The sequence below is a fragment of the Gymnoscopelus microlampas genome, assembly GCF_963454915.1.
Source record: "Gymnoscopelus microlampas genome assembly, chromosome: 24".
In the NCBI taxonomy this organism is placed as follows: Eukaryota; Metazoa; Chordata; class Actinopteri; order Myctophiformes; family Myctophidae; genus Gymnoscopelus; species Gymnoscopelus microlampas.
Window position 1 is genome coordinate 32,955,106 of NC_139961.1, and position 22,767 is coordinate 32,977,872.

General features: G+C 43.5%; 2 protein-coding genes across 2 annotated transcripts; one reads left to right on the forward strand and one right to left on the reverse strand.

The window, feature by feature from the left end:
• Window positions 1-5,846: 5,846 nt before the first annotated feature.
• On the forward strand, window positions 5,847-7,877 carry LOC311040952 (glutamine--fructose-6-phosphate aminotransferase [isomerizing] 1-like; the record flags this gene model as incomplete). Its single annotated transcript, XM_084051390.1, has 1 exon — window positions 5,847-7,877. The coding sequence occupies one exon, from the start codon at window positions 5,847-5,849 to the stop codon at window positions 7,875-7,877; it is 2,031 nt and encodes a 676-aa protein (XP_083907516.1).
• Window positions 7,878-11,234: 3,357 nt separating this feature from the next.
• Window positions 11,235-11,966, reverse strand: LOC311040655 (very-long-chain (3R)-3-hydroxyacyl-CoA dehydratase 2-like; the record flags this gene model as incomplete). The annotated part of the gene is made up of 1 exon (XM_084050984.1): window positions 11,235-11,966. One exon carries the CDS (start codon window positions 11,964-11,966, stop codon window positions 11,235-11,237), a length of 732 nt encoding a protein of 243 aa, XP_083907110.1.
• Between the last annotated feature and the right edge of the window lie 10,801 nt (window positions 11,967-22,767).

The following is a 22,767-nucleotide window of genomic DNA, read 5'->3' on the forward strand; positions in this document are numbered from 1 at the left end:
CTTTTGTTGCATCCTGATCCCCCCCAAAACAAACAATGATGCTTCTCTCCTTCCTATGTCTTTCTCCACTGTGTCGACTGAGGGTGGGGTGGTGGGGGGGGGGGGCAGATCCATGACAATAACAAACAAAAACAAATAAAAAAGCAGAGCCGTGAAGATAACCTGAAAGCATGCTGTGTATCCATTGTCATGGATACAGCTTGTGTTTAGTCGACAATGAAGAATTTTTTGTGGGTAATGAAAATGCTATTCAGTCTCTTAAACTCTGAAGACCCCCCCCCCCCCACCTCCACCACCCTACAGTTGATTTCCAGGGCCAGAGGTATTAGTAAGGATTTCTGTGGTTGTGTGTCGTCATCATTAAGGAACGGCTGTGTGCATGCCTGTGTGTGTGTGTGTGTGTGTGTGTGTGTGTGTGTGTGTGTGTGTGTGTGTGTGTGTGTGTGTGTGTGTGTGTGTGTGTGTGTGTGTGTGTGTGTGTGTGTGTGTGTGTGTGTGTGTGTGTGTGTGTGTGTGTGTGTGAGACGGGGTACGCAATGTGACTGGTTTGGAATTCCCACGCTCGGATTACAGTATGTCGAACGGAAGCACGACCACGTTATTTATCTCTGGTATGAAACCATAATGTCTGGCAGAGACTCTTCTGAAGATATGGAGGGTTTGTTTGTTACTGCTGTGCTGGACAAAGTAGTCAATCCCAGTACTTATGTGAAAGTATACAGTAGATGCTCCTGGGTAATATTACTCAACTATAAGTGAAAGTTGCTTGGTTAAATTTGTAATTGAGTTTAAGTCATAGACCGTAAAAAAAATAATGGACAAAGTGACGCCATTGGTTTCTACAGACCCGCTTTTCAGCGATTTCAAATCCGCCATCTTTCTATATCCGGTCCGAAATGCTACCGGAAATTAATGCTATTGGCTGCAACCGCAGCAAGGGCAGGTCTTCACTCGGTAGAACCAGTAGAAACCCTAGAAACATGCCCTACTTTATCATTCATTTTAATATCAATGGGACCATAATTTACTAAACGTATATCATGATGACTTAAAAAAGACTTTAAACTAGCAATTGAAAACATAAAGTGTTTTTGAAAAGGTTTACTAAAGTAATAAAATCAAGTATAAAGTTCGCCCAAAACCTCATTCAGTTGTATTGAGATTATAATGTATTGCGACCGGCAGAAGGCGAAATAGCGACGTCTGCTGGGCCATTAATAGGAACAGCACCCTGAAAGAGAACCCAGAAGAGAGCTTTAATTCCAGCGCCAATTCCTTGGGGCTTTCTTTAAGTGCTTTCTTTTAAGAATATATAAGTGTATATGCAAAAGTGCACACTTTTTCAAAAGTACAAATTAAGTACATTGTCTTGTAAGATTTTCCAGAATGTTAAAAAATATATAACAAACTAACTGCTTTGGGAGCTTGTAGGTCTGCTATTTTCAGTATATTTGAATATAGGGCATAAGTGGTTAATTCATAAGGTACTGTCATTTCAAAGACAATAATTGTCTTTGAAATGTAGTGGATCGAACGTAATATGTATCCAAAAATACAAATACTCAATTACAGATACTCCAAAAATGTACTTAAGTACAGTACTCAAGTAAATGTACTTCATTCGTTACTGATCTCCACTGGTTACTAGAAACATCGTTTGCCTGCTGTCCAGACCTTCTGGTGGTGTTTTGATGCTCTACCTACAGCGAAGGCTTTGGCACAATCCCTCTTTTGAAATTACTTTTCCTTATGTCCAATCTCTCCACTGTTCCTTTCCCTCCACTGCTTATCTGTTCATCTTTGCTGTGTTGCTTTGTTCGTTTTATCCGTATTTCCAAATGGTGAAAGACAGACTAATGTCTCCCACATGCATCGCTCTTGTCTCAGTCTGTTTCAACTTAACCCTGTGTGCAGCTATCCTTCTGTACTGTATGTCTGTCTGTCTGTGAACGTGCATGTGTTTCGCTAGTTTCTGTGTGTGTGTGTGTGTGTGTGTGTGTGTGTGTGTGTGTGTGTGTGTGTGTGTGTGTGTGTGTGTGTGTGTGTGTGTGTGTGTGTGTGTGTGTGTGTGTGTGTGTGTGTGTGTGTGTGGACTGGAGTGTGTCAGTGTTTGAAGACGTGTGAGTTGTGTCAGTATTTTTGTCTTTGAACAATGCCTTGTTTGGACAGAGCTATCTTTCATGTGTATGACCTGAAGACAGACAGAACTGCAACTGGCTATTAAATTGACCAGTCACACACACATACGCACGCACACTACACACACACATGCACGCACACACACATGCACACAAACAGCACTTCTGTTATGATAAATGTATCGTGCATCTCTACACTGTGCCCCTCAACTGTTAATGGTTCTCTTTATCTGCCAGTAGTGTGAGATGTCAGCCCATCACAATGCACAGAGAAAGTGAGATATGGAGAGAGCGAGTGTGTGTGTGTTGGCAGTGCACGTGAGTGCTGGAGTAACAAGTATGCAAATGAAGGATATTGCAGTGTCACAAATTATTTAAAAAATATCACGACATGCATACAGCACTTCCTTTTTGCTATGGTAATGTCCATTCATTCTGCACGTTTCATGCTGTTGTGGTAGTTAAGAGTATAGAAGTGGACCCTCTTCTGTCGTTAAAAAGAGTATTATAGAGGATCGATAACAGGAAAGCTTATGAGGTTCAAGAGGCTTTGGCTGTTAAAACATCCACCCACAAACACAATCTGCCATAAGTCATTCTTATGACCATAGACAGTCCAATCGATTCTCAAAGCCAGTACTTGGTGTGTATTTTCACTCACCAACTGTTTAAATTGCATTCAGAAAGCAATTTACAATTTAGGCATTTAGCAGACGGTCTTAATACAGAGCATCTTACAGTAAGCAAGGTAAACACAAGGTAATATATCAAATGCATAGAGAACAGTGTCATGTGAACATATCTAAACAGTATAATATCAAAAAAGGATAGGATGCCAGCCAGGTCAACAAATGAACCTGGCATATTTCTAAATAACATGTTAAATACAATGTTAACCTTTGCATAAGTCTGCAAGGTCGTCAAGGCTAGGACAAGTGCTATGGCAAGTGCTACGGGATAAAAGCAAAACAAAAAAAGCACTTAATTTGTTCATATGCACTGCATTTTTATTTCTGCCAAGGAGGCAATATAAGCAGGATATCCAAAGCAGTTATGAACTGTTTTGCACAAAACGTATTTGTAACCGCTGCCAATTGGCTCAAGAAAGAACTGCTTTTGCTTTCAGACTAATTGACCAGAAAGTTGGCAGTGGCCGCGGCCTGTCTCACAAATACACATAACTTCTGAACACCACAATACTTGGATTATGGATTATAAACATGAGTGCCATGTGAGTGCCAGGCACTCACACATGTAGACTAAATGCATCATGACGTTCTGTTGGCCAAAAGGGGTTATGATGCCAGAAGCACCGTAACCACCTATAGACAAAACTGACATCTTGGCAGAAGTCTGAACTCTACTGAGAACATTTTCTAGTTTTTTTTAGTAAACATTTGCGTAGACCTTTCGTCAATGCAAATCCAACCGTTCACTGGCAATCACGTAGATCTACGTAAAAAAAAAAGAAAAATGATTTTATTGCACAGAACCAGAGATATCGCGATCCGAAGAAATCCAAACCCAAACCCATGCAAACATACAGTACCAGTCCATACTGTGCCGAATGAGTAATTGATATACCCCAGGCAAGTCTGAATCCCACTGAATACCCTCAGCACCACTCAGATATGTGCACCCCCCAGCCAGCCCTTCATCCCTGTCATCTACACCCTGGAAGGTGGAGAGCGAGAGCCCAGTCAAGCGCTAATCTTGGAAACTACTGGACTGATCAGTGTCAAATGTTTTGCACATGCTGCCAGTAGGCCAAGTAAATATGTTTACAGAGTGGCTCTGTAGGAGGCAAGCCATCTCAGAGAGGTTTCATCTGTCTGTCTCTTCTGTGAGTCCAAGGGGGCTAATCTCGCAAACCGCTGCACCAATCAGCTAACCGATCAAGTTTCTTGTGCATGCTGCCATTAGGCCAAGGAAGTATCGACCCCACTCAAAATTGGGTGGGGGGGGGGGGTATCACAAACGTGACATCCCAACAATTTGATTGGCTGAATTGGGTCACAATCCAGTCATAATTCGGTCACAAACGTGACATCTGAATGTTATGTTATTTGGTGCAAGAAATGTCACAAATGTGACACTCGGATTTGATTGGTCAAGCTTTGAGTGACGTACGGTACTGCTATGATTAGTTCTACAGGATCTTCATGCTGGGAACCGGCCTGACCATCTAGTGTTTTATATATTCGTCAGTGGCAGTCAGATTGGGCTGAAAGTGCCTTGCCCAAATTTGGAGTTATACATCACAGATAGATCATCATGGACTGGCCACATGAAGTCAGAGATCATCCACATGGGAGCCACGCCGTTATTAGACTGTTCTCATTTTTATACTTTTTGAAACATACATCCTATCCCATCCTATCCTATCCTATCCTACTACTTTAATTGAAATTACCTCCAAAATATGTCAGGGGTTGCTCAACACACGATCCCCCCATTTGCCTCAAAACTTGCCACAGACTGACTGGCTATAATATAGGCTTCTTTCCCCGCCTTCGGTTAATATAAAACTACATTTCCCACTACATCTTTTTTTTTTTTTTTTTTTTTTATCCCTCGATTTTGTAACTCTTTTTTCACCCGGTGCCAATTTGCTAAGTGATCCTGGGCACTACACTCCCCCCACAGCCTAGGGAGGCCAGGGCCGAGCTCATGCCTCCTTCAATGCATGAGAGCCAACTGACCTTCTTATCAGCTGACAGGGGGGAGTTTCCCTGGTAGGACATAGCGCGTGGAAGGAACACGTTATTCCAAACAGTTCCCTTCCCCTCCATCAGGCGCCCCAGCTGACCAGGGGGAGGCAGTATAGTGACCAGGATTACTACATGTTTTTGTGAGGGTATTAACTACCCTAGGATACACGGGGAGAACATGCAAACTCCACACAGAAAGGCCCTTCCTACTACATCTTAACATTTTAGCCACAGCATCTTTCTTTCTTTCTGGCCGCAGTATCTATATTAATCGATTAGTCGATTACCATGATCAGTCATAACCATAACGACTTTCCAATGCAGCTACCACTGCCAAATATGGACTGTGATGGACTGTGATATGATCGGGCCTAGATTTGAGGCGCGCTTCGCGGCCCAAATTATTATAAAAAATGCGAAGAATATGAACATTTGCCTCACTAACAGTTGATGTCGGTCGTTGCTAGGATACACCCAATGTAAATAAGATGTATACTCTGAATTTTATATTTCTATATTTGGATACATTGACAATGCCTCTCAGCCAATCACTGAGGTCGGACCAAATTTGGTCATCGACTCTATAATAAAAGGTCTTCCAGATTTTGCCACAATAACCAAGATTATATTATTTTTGGGCGGTGTAGCCGCCTCTATATGTGAGGTTGGGACATTGACATTTGCTGCACTGTGATTGGCCACCCATTGTACCCCCCAAACCCTGCACTGTGATTGGCCACCCATTGTACACCCTTTCCACCCACAATGGGTGGCCCCTGTACACCCCCACTGACTCTATTCCCCGCTGACTCTATTCAGCACTGTGATTGGCTAGCGAAGACACATGATGAAATTATGATGAAATGAATAACCTATAAATAGGACTATGCACTTAAGTGAGCTTCCATCACTGTGCTGACCACTGTGCTGACCATACCGCCCACTTCACTCTAGGTGTGATTTTTAATATTACCAGAGTCTTTACCAGATACGAAACATGTGTGGAATCTTTGCCTATCTGAACTACCATGTGCCGAGGTCTCGCCGTGAGATTCTTGACATCTTGCTACAAGGCCTGTGGCGTCTGGAATACCGGGGCTATGACTCCGCTGGCGTTGGAATCGACGGCAGCAACGACGGCAAGTCCATCCTAGTGATCAAGCAGAGTGGCAAAGTGAAAGCTCTCGGCGAGGAGGTACGCAAACGGCAGGACATGGACCTGGATGCAGTATTCGACGTTCACGTGGGCATCGCCCACACCCGCTGGGCTACCCACGGCGTGCCCAGCCCAGTCAACAGCCACCCTCAGAGCTCCGACAAGAACAATGAATTCATCGTCATCCACAACGGAATCACCACCAACTACAAAGATCTGAGGAAATTCCTGGAGAGCAAAAATTACGAGTTTGAGTCCGAGACCGACACAGAGACCGTCGCCAAGCTGGTGAAGTACGTGTACAACAATCGGGAGAGCGACGACATCAGTTTTGCCTCTCTGGTGGAGAGGGTGACCCAGCAACTGGACGGAGCTTTCGCCCTGGTCTTTAAGAGCGTCCATTACCCCGGTGAGGTGGTCGCCACCAGGAGGGGAAGTCCTTTGCTGATTGCAGTGAAAAGGGATCACAAGCTGACCATGGACCACGTTCCCATCATGTACCACTTCTCTGGTAAAGACAATAAGGGCTGCACCACTAGTCTCAGGACAGACCAGGACACCTTCCCGTTCCCAGAGGATGAGATGGCTGTAGAGTACTACTTTGCCTCTGATGCCAGTGCGGTTATAGAACACACCAACAAGGTGATGTTTCTGGAGGACGACGATGTCGCCGCTGTGAGAGACGGGCGGTTGTCCATCCACAGGATAAAACGCATGGCCGGAGACAACCCCGCCCGCGCCATCCAGACCCTGCAGCTGGAGTTACAGCAAATCATGAAGGGGAACTACAGCTCCTTCATGCAGAAGGAGATCTTCGAGCAGCCGGAGTCCGTGGTCAACACCATGAGAGGAAGGGTCAACTTTGACGACAACACAGTGACACTGGGCGGGCTGAAGGACCACATCAAAGAGATCCAGAGGTGTCGACGGCTGATCCTCATCGCCTGCGGAACCAGCTACCATGGGGGGTTGGCGACCCGCCAGATTCTGGAAGAGTTAACCGAGCTGCCCGTCATGGTGGAGTTAGCCAGCGACTTCCTGGACAGGAACATGCCTGTGTACCGAGACGACGTCTGCTTATTTATCAGCCAGTCGGGAGAGACGGCGGACACCCTCATGGCCCTGCGATACTGTAAGGACAGAGGGGCTCTGACCGTGGGTTTGACCAACACAGTGGGAAGCTCCATCTCCAGAGGAACCGACTGCGGTGTCCACCTCAACGCCGGGCCCGAGATCGGCGTGGCGAGCACCAAGGCCTACACTAGCCAGTTTGTGGCCCTGATCATGTTCGCACTGTTGATGTGCGACGACAGTATTTCCATGCAGCCGAGGCGTAGTGAGATCATCCAGGGCTTGAAGATACTCCCGGACCTTATCAAGGAGGTGCTGGGCTTGGACGACGAGATCCAGAAGGTGGCGACGGAGCTCTACAAGCAGAAGAGCGTCCTGATCATGGGCAGAGGTTACCACTACGCCACCTGCCTAGAGGGAGCTCTGAAGATCAAGGAGATCACGTACATGCACTCGGAGGGCATCCTGGCCGGAGAGCTGAAGCACGGTCCCCTGGCCCTGGTGGACAAGCTCATGCCCGTCATCATGATCATCATGAGGGACCACACCTACGTCAAATGCCAGAATGCCTTGCAGCAGATCGTGGCTCGCCAGGGGCGGCCCATCATGATCTGCAACAAGGACGACCAGGAGACCATCAAGAACGCGAGCCGCACCATACAAGTGCCTCGCTGTGTGGACTGTCTCCAGGGCATCCTGAGCATCATCCCTCTGCAGCTGCTCTCCTTCCATCTGGCCGTGCTCAGGGGTTACGACGTGGACTGTCCAAGAAACCTGGCCAAGTCTGTGACGGTGGAGTGAGCCACCGTGCCACCCGTCACCATTGGTGGACAGTAACAAAGTACATTTACTTGACTACTGTACATAACCACTTGAAACCCAGCATGCCTATTCTGGGTGGAACATGGGGTCTGTCTGAGGTTAATTCTTTACAGATATGTATATTTGTGAAAAAAAATAACTTTATTTGTATAGCACCTTTCATACAAAATTGCAACCCAAAGTGCTTCACATCAAGACAATAAACAGTAGAATGCCAGAAAAATAATTGGCAAACAGAAACATAACTAAACAATGTAGTTAAACTAAAAATCAAGTAAACATAGGGCGATTTATACACAATCAAAAATAGAAATAGCAATACAAAATAAAAGTAATAAAAACTAGAAAATGTGCTCCTCGGAGCACAAGTCTCCGCCAGCAGACTTGTGTTGGGAATGTTGGGAATGTTCTAATTCTTATGTTCCAATTCTTACAAAAAATAGAACATGTTACTGTGTCATAGTAACATGACACACTGTCTGTATAAGTGTCCTATCCGTCCTGTCTGTGTAAGTGTCCTATCCGTCTGTCGGAAAGGCGACATGTAACCACTAAATGTTAGCTTGGCTGATGGCACTGATGTCACTTCGGAACGCGCACCGCAGCGCTCCGAAGTGACACATCTATTTATAGGCCGCTATACGTCATGCGTCTCACTAGCCAATCAGAGCACACTCTTTCAACGTATTGTCGCGTGTCACGTGAGGCTTGACCAATGTTAGCTTGGCCGAGGGGGGGGGGACGGAAAGTGAAAACATAGTCTCCTGGCGGAGACAATAAATGTGAACACAAGATGAATTTAAATAAATGCCATATTAAAAAGATAGGTTTTTAGTTTACTCTTAAAAACACTGAGAGAGCTTGCCTTTTTAAGCTCTAGTGGTAATGTATTCCACAACTTAGGGCCATCGACCCAGAAAGCAGCCTCACCAGTGTTTTTATGAGAAGCATCGGGAACCTCTAGTAGGAGAGCGGAGGAGGACCTGAGTGTTCTGGTTGGAACATAAAATTATGTATAAAGGTGCTAAGTTATTTCGTGCTTTGTAAACAAATAAAAGTGCTTTAAAATCAATTCTAAAAGATACAGGTAGCCAGCAGTGTAGTGTTGATAAGACTGGACTAATGTGATCTCTTCTAGTGTTGGTTAAAATTCTTGCTGCCGTATTTTGAATTTTACTTGTAATTTTCGAATGGATTTCTTTGGTAGCCCTGTAAAAAGAGAGTTGCAGTAATCTAGCCGGCTTGTTATAAAAGCATGGATAAGGACTTCTGCATCTCTCTGATTTAAAAGAGCCATGTTTCTTAAATGGAGAAAGGCTGTTCTTGTGCCCTTGTTAAAATGGGAATTAGAATTTAGGTCGGAGTCCAAGATCACACCCAGGTCTGTGACCTCTGTTTTGACCAGTCTGGCCAGAGAGCCAAGCATTGCCTGTAATTTGTCTCTCTGATTTGGGGCCATTGAGGAGAATCTCAGTTTTTCCCTCGTTGAGTTTTAAAAAGTTTTTACCCATCCTAAGATGGATCTCATTGAGGCAGGAGATAAGATCACTTAAGGCATTGGGGTTGTTATCATCTGCGTAGCAGTGGTAGTTAATATTATGGCGTCTAATGATGTGACCAAGTGGCAACATATATAGTGAGAAGAGTATAGGTCCTAAAATGCTTCCTTGGGGAATCCCATACTCTGTCTCAACTGGATCCGATACAAAATCACCTATGGAGACAGAGAACTGTCGTTCAGCTAGATACGATCGGATCCAGTTAAGGACACTACCAGAGAGACCTACCCATTTTTCTAGTCTGTCAATTAAAATACAGTGATCAATAGTGTCAAATGCAGCACTTAAATCGTCGTGTTCCTTCCACGCACTACGTTCTACCGAGGAAACTCCCCCTGTCAGGTGATAAGAAGGTCAGTTGGCTCTCATGCATTGAATAATAATAAACTTTATTTGTATAGCACCTTTCATGACATGAAATGCAGCTCAAAGTGCTTTACAGAGCAAGAATACAATTACAGTTACAACCAGGAGGAAGGAGGCATGAGCTCGGCTCTGGGCTCTATAGTCTGGCGGGGGGAATGTAGCACCCAGGATCATCACTTAGATAATTGGCACTGGGTGAAAAAGGGTTACAAAATCGTGGGATTAAAACGATGATCAAAAAAAAAACAAATAAATATATATATTTAATGCATTTATGAACATCGCAATCTACCAAATGGTTTAAATAGTTTTTTTCTTTTCATTCGGATATTCATTCATATGTCACACGTCAATCCAAAGACCTGCGTAATACCTTTTTGTCGTACTTCTCTTAGGCGGTTCTAAAAGAGGGTCTACTCTTTGGAATGCCACAGATCCTATGCTGAAAAACTCTCCATCCCTGTTGGTCTTTAAAGCAAACTACAAAAGATTTGTCATATCCAAAAAGCAGTAGATAAATAGCTCTATGTACATGCATGTAGGTATGCATGTGGACAGAACATCACAAAACCCAGTACTACTTTTTTTTAATAAAAATGTCAACTTCCTGTTGATTTTGCTCATTTTATTAGGAATAAAACCCGGACTGGATAAGTGGATCCAGATCCTGATCTTCAAATAGAAAAATCAATAGGAAGTTTTATAAAAATAAAAATAGTACCGGGTTTGGTGATGTTCTTTATTGTCTGAATCAGCTTTGTTTGCGTTCCTTTACAGGTTAAAAGAGCTCCTCCTGAGCCTCTACACTGTAAGTGCATATTTTGAATGATCAATGTCTAGTTTTAATTATACATTGACTTATATATAATATAAGTTAAGGCATTGGGGTCGTCTGGTGAGACGGATATATACAGTATATCAATGTATAATATAAGTCAATGGAAGGTTGGACATTTGTCAAAAATATGGAGATGACATAAAAAAAATCACACCCAGTGTGAAGTGGGCGGTGTGTGGTCATCACAACATGACTCACTTTAAAAAAAGGATACATGACTTTTTTTAAAGTCCATACTGCTATTCATAGGGCTGCACATGTGTCATGTGTTTCGCTAGCCAATCACAGTCCTGAATTTGCAAAGTCAGCCAATCACATTACAGTTAGTGGTGATGACACTAGCTGTAATGTGATTGGCTGCCTTTGCAAAAGTATCGATTTGCATTAACAATGGAAGGGTTAGGGGGTATACAAATCTTTTGGTCGGTGTCCAAAACTCACTTATAGGGGGCGGCTACACCGCCCCAAAAATTACCCCGGTCATCAATGACATACTGTGATGTCACACATCATAGACTTCCTTGTTTTGTTTTCACTCCCATTGATCAGACTAATGTGGCCGTTTGGTTCAATTTAATCCACCTTGTAGTCTTTCACGTGACCCAGAACCTTCTTCCTCTGTTGCAACATGTGGAGGTAAAGCTGGGGAAACAGAGGAATGTAAGAGACCATGGTGAGGATGAGGAACGTGTGATAGTTGAAGGGGACGTTGAAGTACTTAGTGGGGAGAGTGACCGAGTACAGGTCCGTCCTCTGCACGTATGGCAGTGCTTTGTACATAGTCAGCAGCTCCCCCGTCACCCCCATAGGATACAGCACAATGAAAAGGGAGTACCTGGCCCATTTGAGGAGGCTGGGCACATGACCGATTAGGCTGAAGGTATAGAAGGAGTAGCGGATAATCTCTGTGATGGTCCATGCCGTCAGAAACATCAACACGCTGGCCTCGCTCTGCACCTCTCTGACACTGTGTGTCACGGCCCAGGTGACGAAGACTCGTGACATGACCTGCATGCCCGTCAGCATCACAGAGGACGGCACAATTCCTACAGCGGAATGCAATATCTCCAAAACGGCCACAGTCTGAAAGACCTTCAGTGGCTTCTCTATGGAGTGATAGTATCCGTCTTGGCGTTTGGCTAGGTAGCCCCTGACCAGGACCACAGCTATCATAAACCACCCAACTGTCATAAGGATGTTATATAGAACCAGATAGGCCTTTCCCAGAGAACCTGGTCCCTTCCTTTTCCTCGGGGCCAGATCATGGTTTGTGGATGTCTTAATGGTATACTTAGAAGAACACATCTTGACACTATGAGGTTTGACCTTCCTGGTGGACGCCACTGTTCCATTTATTATCTACAGGCTTTCCCATTGCTACGTCATTTGATGATGTCACGCTTCCAACACGATCTGATTGAACAATAGTCAGTCAGACCTGATTCAACCAGAGTTTGTTAGCCAACAAATGTACAGCATGGCTCTTATATACAGCTAGCTGTCTAGAAGAGGGACTGTCTATCAGTCCACGGCTAATCTCGCAAACGACTGGAGCGATCAGGGCCACATTTCTTCACACACGCACGCACGCGCACACACGCACACCTGAAAACACGTGTGTGAGTGTAGAGTTAGTGTTCACACCACAGTGACACAGATCGACTACCAATATCCTGGGCAATATCTGGCTAATGACTTACAATACAACACATATAATCCTCCATCTTCCTGTCACAGTCCTTTGTGCTGTCTAATAAAGTGGCAATGCCTCATAAATAGACTTGTATGAAATGTATAACATCTTGCATGTATGGAAGAAAAAAAAGCAGGACTATAATATATGGATTTGCTTTCTTACTGCTTTCTTTAATGTAACGCACTTTGAGCTGCATGTATTGTATGAAAGGTGCTATACAAATACAGTGTATTATTATTATTATTTAAATATAGGAAGAGTAAGACCAGGAGGAAGAGAGGGGGAGTAGACAGGAAATGAGAAACAATTCTAATGTTGTTTTAATCTTTATTCAACTTGGCAGATTGTAACAAATTGTTATTAACAACAACGGACTGGTGAAAGCCTCAAGGGGTTAGAGAGACAGACAGACAGACAGACAGACAGACAGACAGACAGACAGACAGAAAACAGATAGAGAAGAGAGCGAAGAGATGAAGGATTGAATGGGAGAGGATAAGAGAGTCAGAAGGGACATAGAGCAGAGGGAGAGTTGTGATCTGATTAGCAGAGAGCTGAGTCTCGACTTGAACTGTCTCGTCAACTTCTACCTGATCTTATCTTCAGTATAGGAGCCATTGTTCAGACAGCCAACCAACAAACCAACCAACCAGCTTCATGCCACACACATACAGTAGACAAACCTCTACCTCTGCAGGAGTGTGTTTTATGTTCATTAGGAATTCATATCCACCTTTTAAGCTGGAGGGCAGATTTTGATATGATTTTGTTAATATATCTCTCAAAAATAGTAATAAGATGATGCTATCCAGATTTCACATGTATCCTCTATACATGTGAAATCTGGATAGATGTCACGCATAGTTAATTACGATTTAAGCAGCGTTGTTCATGAACTTCACAGCTATAACTTACAATCAATAGCTAAATATTGGACAGGGAAGACTAAATCAGCAGCACAGAAATCCCATATTGCAGCTTTAGTTGTGTGTGTGTGTGTGTGTGTGTGTGTGTGTGTGTGTGTGTGTGTGTGTGTGTGTGTGTGTGTGTGTGTGTGTGTGTGTGTGTGTGTGTGTGTGTGTGTGTGTGTGTGTGTGTGTGTGCGCGCGCACGCGCGCGCGCACGCGCGCGCGCTCTGTGTGCAAGCTATATCCCAAAGGGTTTAAAGTGGAGAACTACATGGTCTGGTGGTTTATAATATGGCATGATGGAACTTTAAAAACAACTAAAAATACAAAGGTACAAAGGGGTAAAAGTTAATTTTCAAATATCTGAGGGGGGGAGACTCATGGCTGTAATTCATTGCTTATTATCATGAATAAAGGGAACAGAGGGAAAAACTCCCGTGGTGCTCAGAGATGGTGCAGAGGCTAAGACCCTATGTCTCCGGATACATGTACTGTAGGCTAGCTAGTCCTTTCCTGGCTTGGTGTCAAATCCCATCAGAGCTTTTCTCTCCTGTGTTTCCATCCTGGTGTTTCCTCCCAGATTTCCTAATGTCCGTCTCAGTGAAAAAGATGACAACTGACTGAGGGCAGCTGTCTACCTTATAGAGGGAAAACTGATAAAAACGAATGACTTATGTTTTGTAATAATAATCAAAGTCTACAAAGTAAGTTTTCAAATAATTGTGAATAAAACAAATTGTGTAAAAGTATAATATTTGCCTCTGGGATGTAGTGGAGCAGAAGTAAAAGTACTGAAATTTGGAAATACTCCAGTAAAGTAAAAATACCTCAAAATTGTACTTAAGTACAGTACTTGAGTAAGTGTACTTTGTTACTTTACACCACTGCTGAGTTGTTCCCAAGTTATTTTGCTCACAGACAGACGGACACACTCCCCACAAAGACAGCAGTGATTATAATACCCTGTCACGCATTGCTGCAGGCAGGGTAAATATAACTGTTTTAACTCTTCATAAATATTTAAATAACTATATATATATATATATCTTTCTAAATCCCTCACTCCCTGTCTCCTCCCTTGCTTTTCCGATTCCCTCTTCTCTCACGCTTTAACATAAATATTGACATATCTACCTTTAACTTCGCTTTTCTCTGGTCCCTTTCTCCCTCTCTCTCTCTCTTCATTCCCCTCTCCTCATCCATAAATATTGACATATGTCTACTTATCTAAATTTTCCACTTCCTCTCTCCCTCTGGTCTAGAAACACACTGTTGAAATCAGCCCTTTCACAACTATGGATGGTGAGCTTTGACCCCCGTCGTAAGCAACTACTCTGTCACTCGGTTTGGAGCCCTATAGGTTGTTTAAACCACTTAGACTCTAAATATTTACTTGACCGGGGTGCCCTAGGGGTCTGTACTTGCCAAATCTCTTCGCCGAAAATAGGCGATCTACAAACTCGCAACGCGTTGACCACTTGTTATTTTGACCACTTGTTCATCAATGCTACATTTTTTAGGCTATAGGGTTTTTTGATCATGTTAAAGGCTCCCTTGTACACCCTGCAGTAACAAGCATCTCATATCCAGACTGTGGGTGTCAGAGTAGAGATTGGTTTGATTGATTCCATTGACATTTTTGTTGACAAAATTCCAATGCATAAACATAGCCGTCTTTGTTGGCAGAAACCTTATACTTTGTTGTATAACAGTGTCGCCAAAAGCAGCGAAAATAGAGCTCACATTGCGATGCGTTGTGAGCGAGTAGATCAGCTATTTTCACTATTTTTGAACATTTCTGAAAGCTTTTTAACATCAATGATAGGGACACTAGATTGAAAGTCTGTCTGTGGGTTAAATCAATATTTAACCAATGAAAAGTATGAACAAGAGCTTGAGACAAACTAATAACGGATCCATTGGAAAAGTTGGAAAACAGGCTTTTTTTCTCCATTTGGTTTCCACCCACCAGCGACAAAAAAAAGGATAAAACACAATAGATATATTCCATTGTGGTTCTTCCTGGTGAACTTTCACTCAGCCATCATCAGTGGAGGTCAGAACACTGATGGTGTTCTGACGTCCTCACCGTCCTCACTCGAAAAACACTCTCCATTCTGCAACGTGCGGTCTGCTCCTCTGAGTGTAAACAAATGGAAGCAAATGGACCCATACGGGTCCATTTGCTTCCATTTGTATACACTCAGAGTTACAGACCTGTAACGGTCCATTTCCCTCAAGGAACCCTGAGAGTCCCTGGACCCCACTTTGAGAACCACTGTTGTAAGCTAACGACAATCAGAGACCTGCACAACGACAAGGCAAAGAAGAGAGCTGCATGGCAGCCATCCCAGCCACCACCTCTTCAACAGACTGTCATCTCGGGGGTGATACGGGTCCATCACCACCCGGTCCACCTCTGGCAAATTCTTCCATTTCATCACACACCTGCTGTTATCTGTGCCATTTTTGTTGCGGTTATTAATAATACTAGTGCAGTACCCGTTATCAGAGTACAATGGAGGCCTGTCTGGAACCACAAGGAACTCCATATTTGGTATGGCCCGCGCTGACCCGTTCGGTGCCCGACTGCCCGTCATTCATCTTGGGTGATGATCAGTACCCGTTCGGGGAAGTGACGTCATAGAGCACTTGGAGGCCAGTGTACAGACAGACAGACACACAGACGCACACACAGACATATTCATGGAATGGTTGGATGGATGGATTGATAGATAGACAGACAGACAGACAAATGCAGAGAGAGAGAGCGAGAGAGAGAGAGAAAACATGGTCTAAAAGAAAGTGAAAAAACCCTTGGGGCAACAATGGATGTTGCAGGGAAGTAATGCTTTTATTCCTCTGCCAAATACCACACAACCCGCACGTTTATTTTCAAAGGCCATATATCTATTACATCAGTATTATAAACATCAACTATGTTGAAACACTGTTATACCGTAGCACTGGCTTTGATTACATAGTGATTGGATTGGATTCGTTTTAGGATAGCTATTTCTTTTCTTTTCTTTTCATTCAGAACTTTATGTTAGAGTCTGTTGCTGTTAGTGGCTGGGAGAGACTTCCCAGCATGCCTCGGTATGTGTTATTGTTTTATTATCACAATGGACCACAATGGAAACAAGTCCCCAGGACTTTTAGCCTTAAATGCCTGACTGTGCCTCGTGCTGTTTACATTTCTGACTAATAAAGTATTCAATCAATCAATCAATCATCCACTTAAGTTTTTAATTGCTTTGGGAATGCATTTGGGGGAAGTTTGTGTGTTGTTGCTTCATGCTGTCATTTTAGGATTTTTTTGGTTATACCATAAGCAAGCAATGGTAAATACTAGGAGCATCCCCCCTCCATTTAAGCCTGAGTTACACTTGGTTGTGCTCACAATGCGTCACAGCATGATACACATTTACAGTTCAAACTGCCTGCTGCAGAACTTTCACGTGTGACTGATTACACCCCGAGTTCACACATTCAAGACAAGTATGCTTTACCTTTGTGGTGAGAGAAAAGAATGACATGGAATGATAAGACCCACAGGCCCAAAGCTGGAGTTGAACCTGGTGCATCATGACAAAACCCCAAATACTGTAAAAGTTCAATTTAGGTAGCAATTAAGCACTATACTGTATACTTCGTCATACAATGAAAACTGAAAAAAATTAAGCTTGCAGATCGGCTATTTTAGCTATTATTGAAGAATATTTTTTTTGAAAAGGATCTTTTAAAACTTTTAGAACATTTTGAAAATGTTTGAAAATCTGCAACGGAAATAGAGTACAACGGAGTAGAGAACCCTTCTGCCCATGACTGAAACACACCACTGATCCAGCGACAAAGAGCAGAGAACAATTCCATTAAAGGAGTCCTCCTGCTGCAGGAGAACAAGACTAGACAAGTCTAGTAGTTCATCCATCCAGAACCTGGTAACAGGTTATCTGTGAACTAATCTCTGTTCTGGATGAGTCATTCTTTTGAAAGTGAATCAAATATTAAGTTTCGATGTGAATGACTTTTTCTTGCCAATGGCAACTATGAAGTAACAAAAGACTTTCCTGCTCGACTCGATTTCTCCATCGGTGCAATTACAGAGATAGTTGAATTGACCTCCTTAAAATGCAGAACGAGAGCGAGTGCGAGTAATGCCCTCTGCTGTCTGGCATTTTGTTGATTTATGTAGGGAAATCAGTAGGAAGTATAGCACATTTTTCTGATGCCTTTCTGAAAATAATTTGGAAAATCTGACTGAATTAGCGCATTCCAGAACCCTGTCTCTATTTTGTATATTATAACAGCTTGCGAACTTTCAGTCCAGTTAATTGATGTCATTTGAAGGATCACACTGGTCTCAGTACATGTCATTTCCATTTCACAGATTTGGCCATATATCATACATATATATAGACAATTTTCCCCATTAATGGCTTCATTTTTAGATTTTGCTTTTGTTTACAATTTCTCATCATTTCTCCAGGGAATATTTTTGGTGGGCTCTCATGTCTGCAACAGCCAATGAGCTCTCAAAGCTAAAGGACAAGTCAACCCATATTTTCTGCGACCCAACAAATGCGTTCAGCTCCAAGTGTTTCGCAGAATCCCCTTATTTTTTGCATAAATGAGGGCATATGTACTGCTGCGATAACAGCAGAAAGTCATGAGGGAATCCTGAAATTAATCCCTCCCAAGACTCCTTGTTCATGCATGGTTGCGGAGTTCAACATCCTTTAGGACGGAAAGAGGAATGAGATTCAGATACTGCTGTTTAATTTGACATGCTCTGAGACTAACAGTAATGTGGAGTTGCATAAATGTACTTTGACTGAACTCGCCCAGTATAATACCGTATACCTGCACATCGCTGGCAGTGGGATAATAGAGATGCATACATTTCCATATTGAGTTTGTCAGGCAAGTAGAAATAAGAAATGGGATAGCAGCTTATTGCGAAGGTTTGCTGCACACTGATGGAGTAAAGTCCAATCAGTTCCACTTGTATGGTGCATTTCATACCAGTTAAATAATTATGCACACATAAGCCCCCATTCACCCACTGAAAGCATTAGAAAGCCAACCCATCCACAATTCAAATCATATAACATTTAAGTACCCCGGGCCACACATGCACGCGCGCACACACACACACACACACACACACACACACACACACGCTTTTATATCTCCTACTATGCTCACACACCTTACGTCATACCCCAGGTAGGGGGGGGGGGAGAGAGAGAGAGAGAGAGAGAGAGAGAGAGAGAGAGAGAGAGAGAGAGAGAGAGAGAGAGAGAGAGAGAGAGAGAGAGAGAGAGAGAGAGATGAGTAAACGGATGTGTGTATGGTTTCCTCATACAGTATGTCCCAGTCTGGAGACCATAAACCAATGAAAGATAAAAACCACAGACTGGGTTAATGGGAACAGAAGGACGACACTGGAATGGATTGAAAATAAATCTCAAAGTCTCAAAGTAACTTCATCAGCTTTGGTTTCAATGGAGTCAGTCAATGATTCAGTTCATGTCATGACCTAAACCAATGAAAGATAAAAACCACAGACTGGGTTAATGGGAACAGAAGGACAACACTGGAATGGATTGAAAATAAACCTCAAAGTCACTTCATCAGCTTTGGTTTCAATGGAGTCAGTCAATGATTCAGTTAATGACATGACTCTTTTTATTACTCTCTTATATCTGCTATTCCTGAGAAACAGGGACGGGACGGCGCATAAACAGAGGGATGAAGGGAATAGAATGACACAGAGGTAGAGAGAGACACAGAAAGGAAAAGACAGAGAGAGGATGAGAGAGAAGATGAGAGGGGGAGAGGGAGAGGGAGAGAGAGAGAGAGAGAGAGAGAGAGAGAGAGAGAGAGAGAGAGAGAGAGAGAGAGAGAGAGAGAGAGAGAGAGAGAGAGAGAGAGAGAGAGAGAGAGAGAGAGAGAGAGAGAGAGAGAGAGAGAGAGAGAGCACACTCCAGTAGGGTTGGTTCCTAGGCCTGCAAGGATGTAGCATGAATGTAAATGCAAAACTCATTCAAACACATCATTTTACATCGACTATACACCATTTTACATACAGTACATAGGCTAAATCGGGGGTCAGCAACCCGCAGCTGAGCACGGCTCACTGAGTGAATAAAACCGACTTGCTTTCAGGTCACAACAGCCTTACATCTCTAGTCTGGTATGTTGGTTACGTTCCAGTCTAATCAGAAGGCTTGATGCTGCCCACCTGTTCCTCCATTACCCACCTCTCCTAAAACACAGGAACATACAGGGATGATTTAATTGGTTACATGGCGCCTTTCCGACATGTCGCCTTTCCGACGTTAACGAACCCTATACCTAACCCTCACCCTAACCCTAACCACACGCGGAAGCCACTAGTCGGAGTGGCGAGATGTCGGGATGGAAGACGGTTACCGATTTAATTACAAACAAGCTCTCTTTCTATAGTACTTCCAACACTCAACCCCACCTCTGTCTGACACAGCCATATTGTTGTAGATTTTGTTTCTTCCTATAGGGATGAATAACAATGAATATCACCTGCTTTGTTTGTTAAGTAAAACTGGGACAAAGTGTTTGTGTGTGTGTGCGTATGTGATATATATGATAACAGCAACACAAGTGCCATCCATACATCAAATGCCATACATCGTGTGTGTGTGTGTGTGTGTGTGTGTGTGTGTGTGTGTGTGTGTGTGTGTGTGTGTGTGTGTGTGTGTGTGTGTGTGTGTGTGTGTGTGTGTGTGTGTGTGTGTGTGTGTGTGTGTGAGTGAGTGAGTGTGAGTGTGAGTGTGAGTGTGTGTGTGTGTTTCACTATTAGTGCCTCCAACAGCATTCTACTAACGTGATTTATCTGCTCCATTTTACTGGACCTAGGATCACTTTGTCATTGTTAAAGTCACTGTGTGTGTGTGTGTGTGTGTGTGTGTGTGTGTGTGTGTGTGTGTGTGTGTGTGTGTGTGTGTGTGTGTGTGTGTGTGTGTGTGTGTGTGTGTGTGTGTGTGTGTGTGTGTATCCTTGATCAAGGGCACAGTAAAACAGAACTCCATGTGGGACCTGATGTGGGTTCATGTGCCCATCAGTTACCCTGGGCTTTGATCAATACCAGCATATGTGCGCACACACACACACACACACACACACACACACACACACACACACACACACACACACACACACACACACACACACACACACACACACACACACACACACACACACACACACACACGTAAATAATACTTGCAAAGGCACACACTGACTGAAACACACACACACACACACACGCACACCCACTCAAGGGCATGCATACAAGCACAAACTTAAGCACAAGCAAGCACAACATACATCATGATAATCATCCCGTGTAGACAAGAAGCACAGAGGATCAGTTCAGACTGAAATGCGATCAATATCTCATCTCCACTACAGTCTATAGTCTCGCATGTATAAAACATACTGCAGACCTTCGCTGAAATTATCTCTCCAGTAGAGCACAGAACTCTTCACATAAACCTATCACTGAAGCCTGCACATTCTAGCTTCTCATTCCTGTCACTGATGAATATGTACGACAGCAGATGCTTGAGGCGAGCAAAGAAGATTAAAGAGTGTGGCAATATGGGGTCATATGGGGCTGTAGGCTCAAGAAGAGCTTTTCCACTGGTGGGTGTCAGAGCCATGAACAAGGACATGGCTAATTAGGAAAAGAAAGAAAGAAAAAAAAGAGGAAAAGTTAATACAATTAAATAAATAAAACATTTCTGTTAGCACTCGGAACTAAATATTCCTGCACATGGATATTGCACAATGTACTGTACATGTATCCTATATTACAATGGTCATGTTTCGCGCATGCATGGCCCCGTGCGGTCTGTTGTCTGAGTGAGTCAACTCTATGGAGTGAGTGTTGTTATCTGATAGTCGCCAGGTTTAGCGAGTGAAACAAGCAAAAAGGTCTATGAAAATTGGCTCCGGTGTTGCTAGCCCAAAGTCTCTTATAATTAGCGGACATGGCAAAACCAGGTTTAGCGAGAGAAACATTTGGGAGGCTCCAGGTCAGACGGACACTCACACAGCCCCGCGAAGCTGGTATGGACTATAATAACAATAATGCTGATATATTGAGAAGAAATGTCAATGCTTTTCTGCTCCAGATGTTGCTAATGGCAGAGGTTTTGTAACCAGCTGCATGCAGTCTATTTATCTAAAGCATGTTTGCTTTATCAGCACATTGGACAGAGGCAGGAAAGAGGGCCGGAGAGATGACAGGACTGGGTTTGAACCCAGGATGTTGCAACAGGGTCTGCTGCGTCTGTATTTTACGCACAACACTGGCAAGGCCACTGGGGCAGTGCCATTTGCTTTTCTTTTTAAGGTATCTGAAGGCACAGGGAATGGGGCGACATTTAGTCTTCAGTGCGTGCTACGGAAACATGGCCAAATTAGACCATTAGGCTCTGAGAATAATACTGCTGCATGTTAATGACCCCTCACACTCCAATGGCACCAGGCATTAATGAGACTTTGATTTGTTCAATCAAATTACACAGTGTAACTTAATGCAACGTTACAGGCTTAATTAAAACAGCCAATATTTATATTTTATGAAATAACACAGCATGACATAGCATGACACATATAGTACAGGCCTTACTGTAGTGACCTGCCATGTGCCATCAACAACCAGTATACAGAAAGTATACTAGGCCCCTGGCCTAATATTAAGTACAGCCAAACTAAATATTTAGCCATTGGTGTGAGTCGAAGTGATTCTTGGCACTTATTGGGACCCTGGCCAAAAACATCCAAGACCTGACCTTCTGGAATGGGCCCTCGGGGGCCCTTATTGGTCTGGGCCCCAGGTGCTTGCCTACTGTGCCTTTTTGGTTCAGCCTCTTCAGGGTCAGGCTCTGGAACAGAGCATATCCATTGGCCCAATTTTCTAGAGAACCCCTCTGACCTTTGGGTGCCTGGACCCGACAGGCCCTGTTCAGGGATCCAGTTCTGATCATCTGTCTTCATTGAGATTTATTACTAATTCTATTGTGCAGTATGCTCGGGTTGGCTGACCTGCTCTGAACTTCCGTAGACTTGCTCATTGGTAAGTCTTTATTTACAAGTCTATCCTGGACCTCCTTTCTACTTATCTTTGTAATGACATTGTTTGGAAAACCGATAGCTACTGTCTACTCTACAGTGTTTATTCCTACTGACTGACTGTCCCCACTCCCCAACACTCGTACTGACTCTGCTCCTTCTATGGAATTCCTTACAAAACAGGCATAAAATTGCTTGTCTCAAAAAATTGCTAACTTTTGGCTTTTAACCACTTTCAAACTGGCGTCCCTATTTTGGGCATGTCATTATAGGAGAAAATGTTTTGTAGACCGACTAGTTTTGCAGCGCGACACTAGTTGCGGGGCATCCACTTTACTCCTGTATACTTTTTAGCGCTTCCGTTGCACAGATTGTA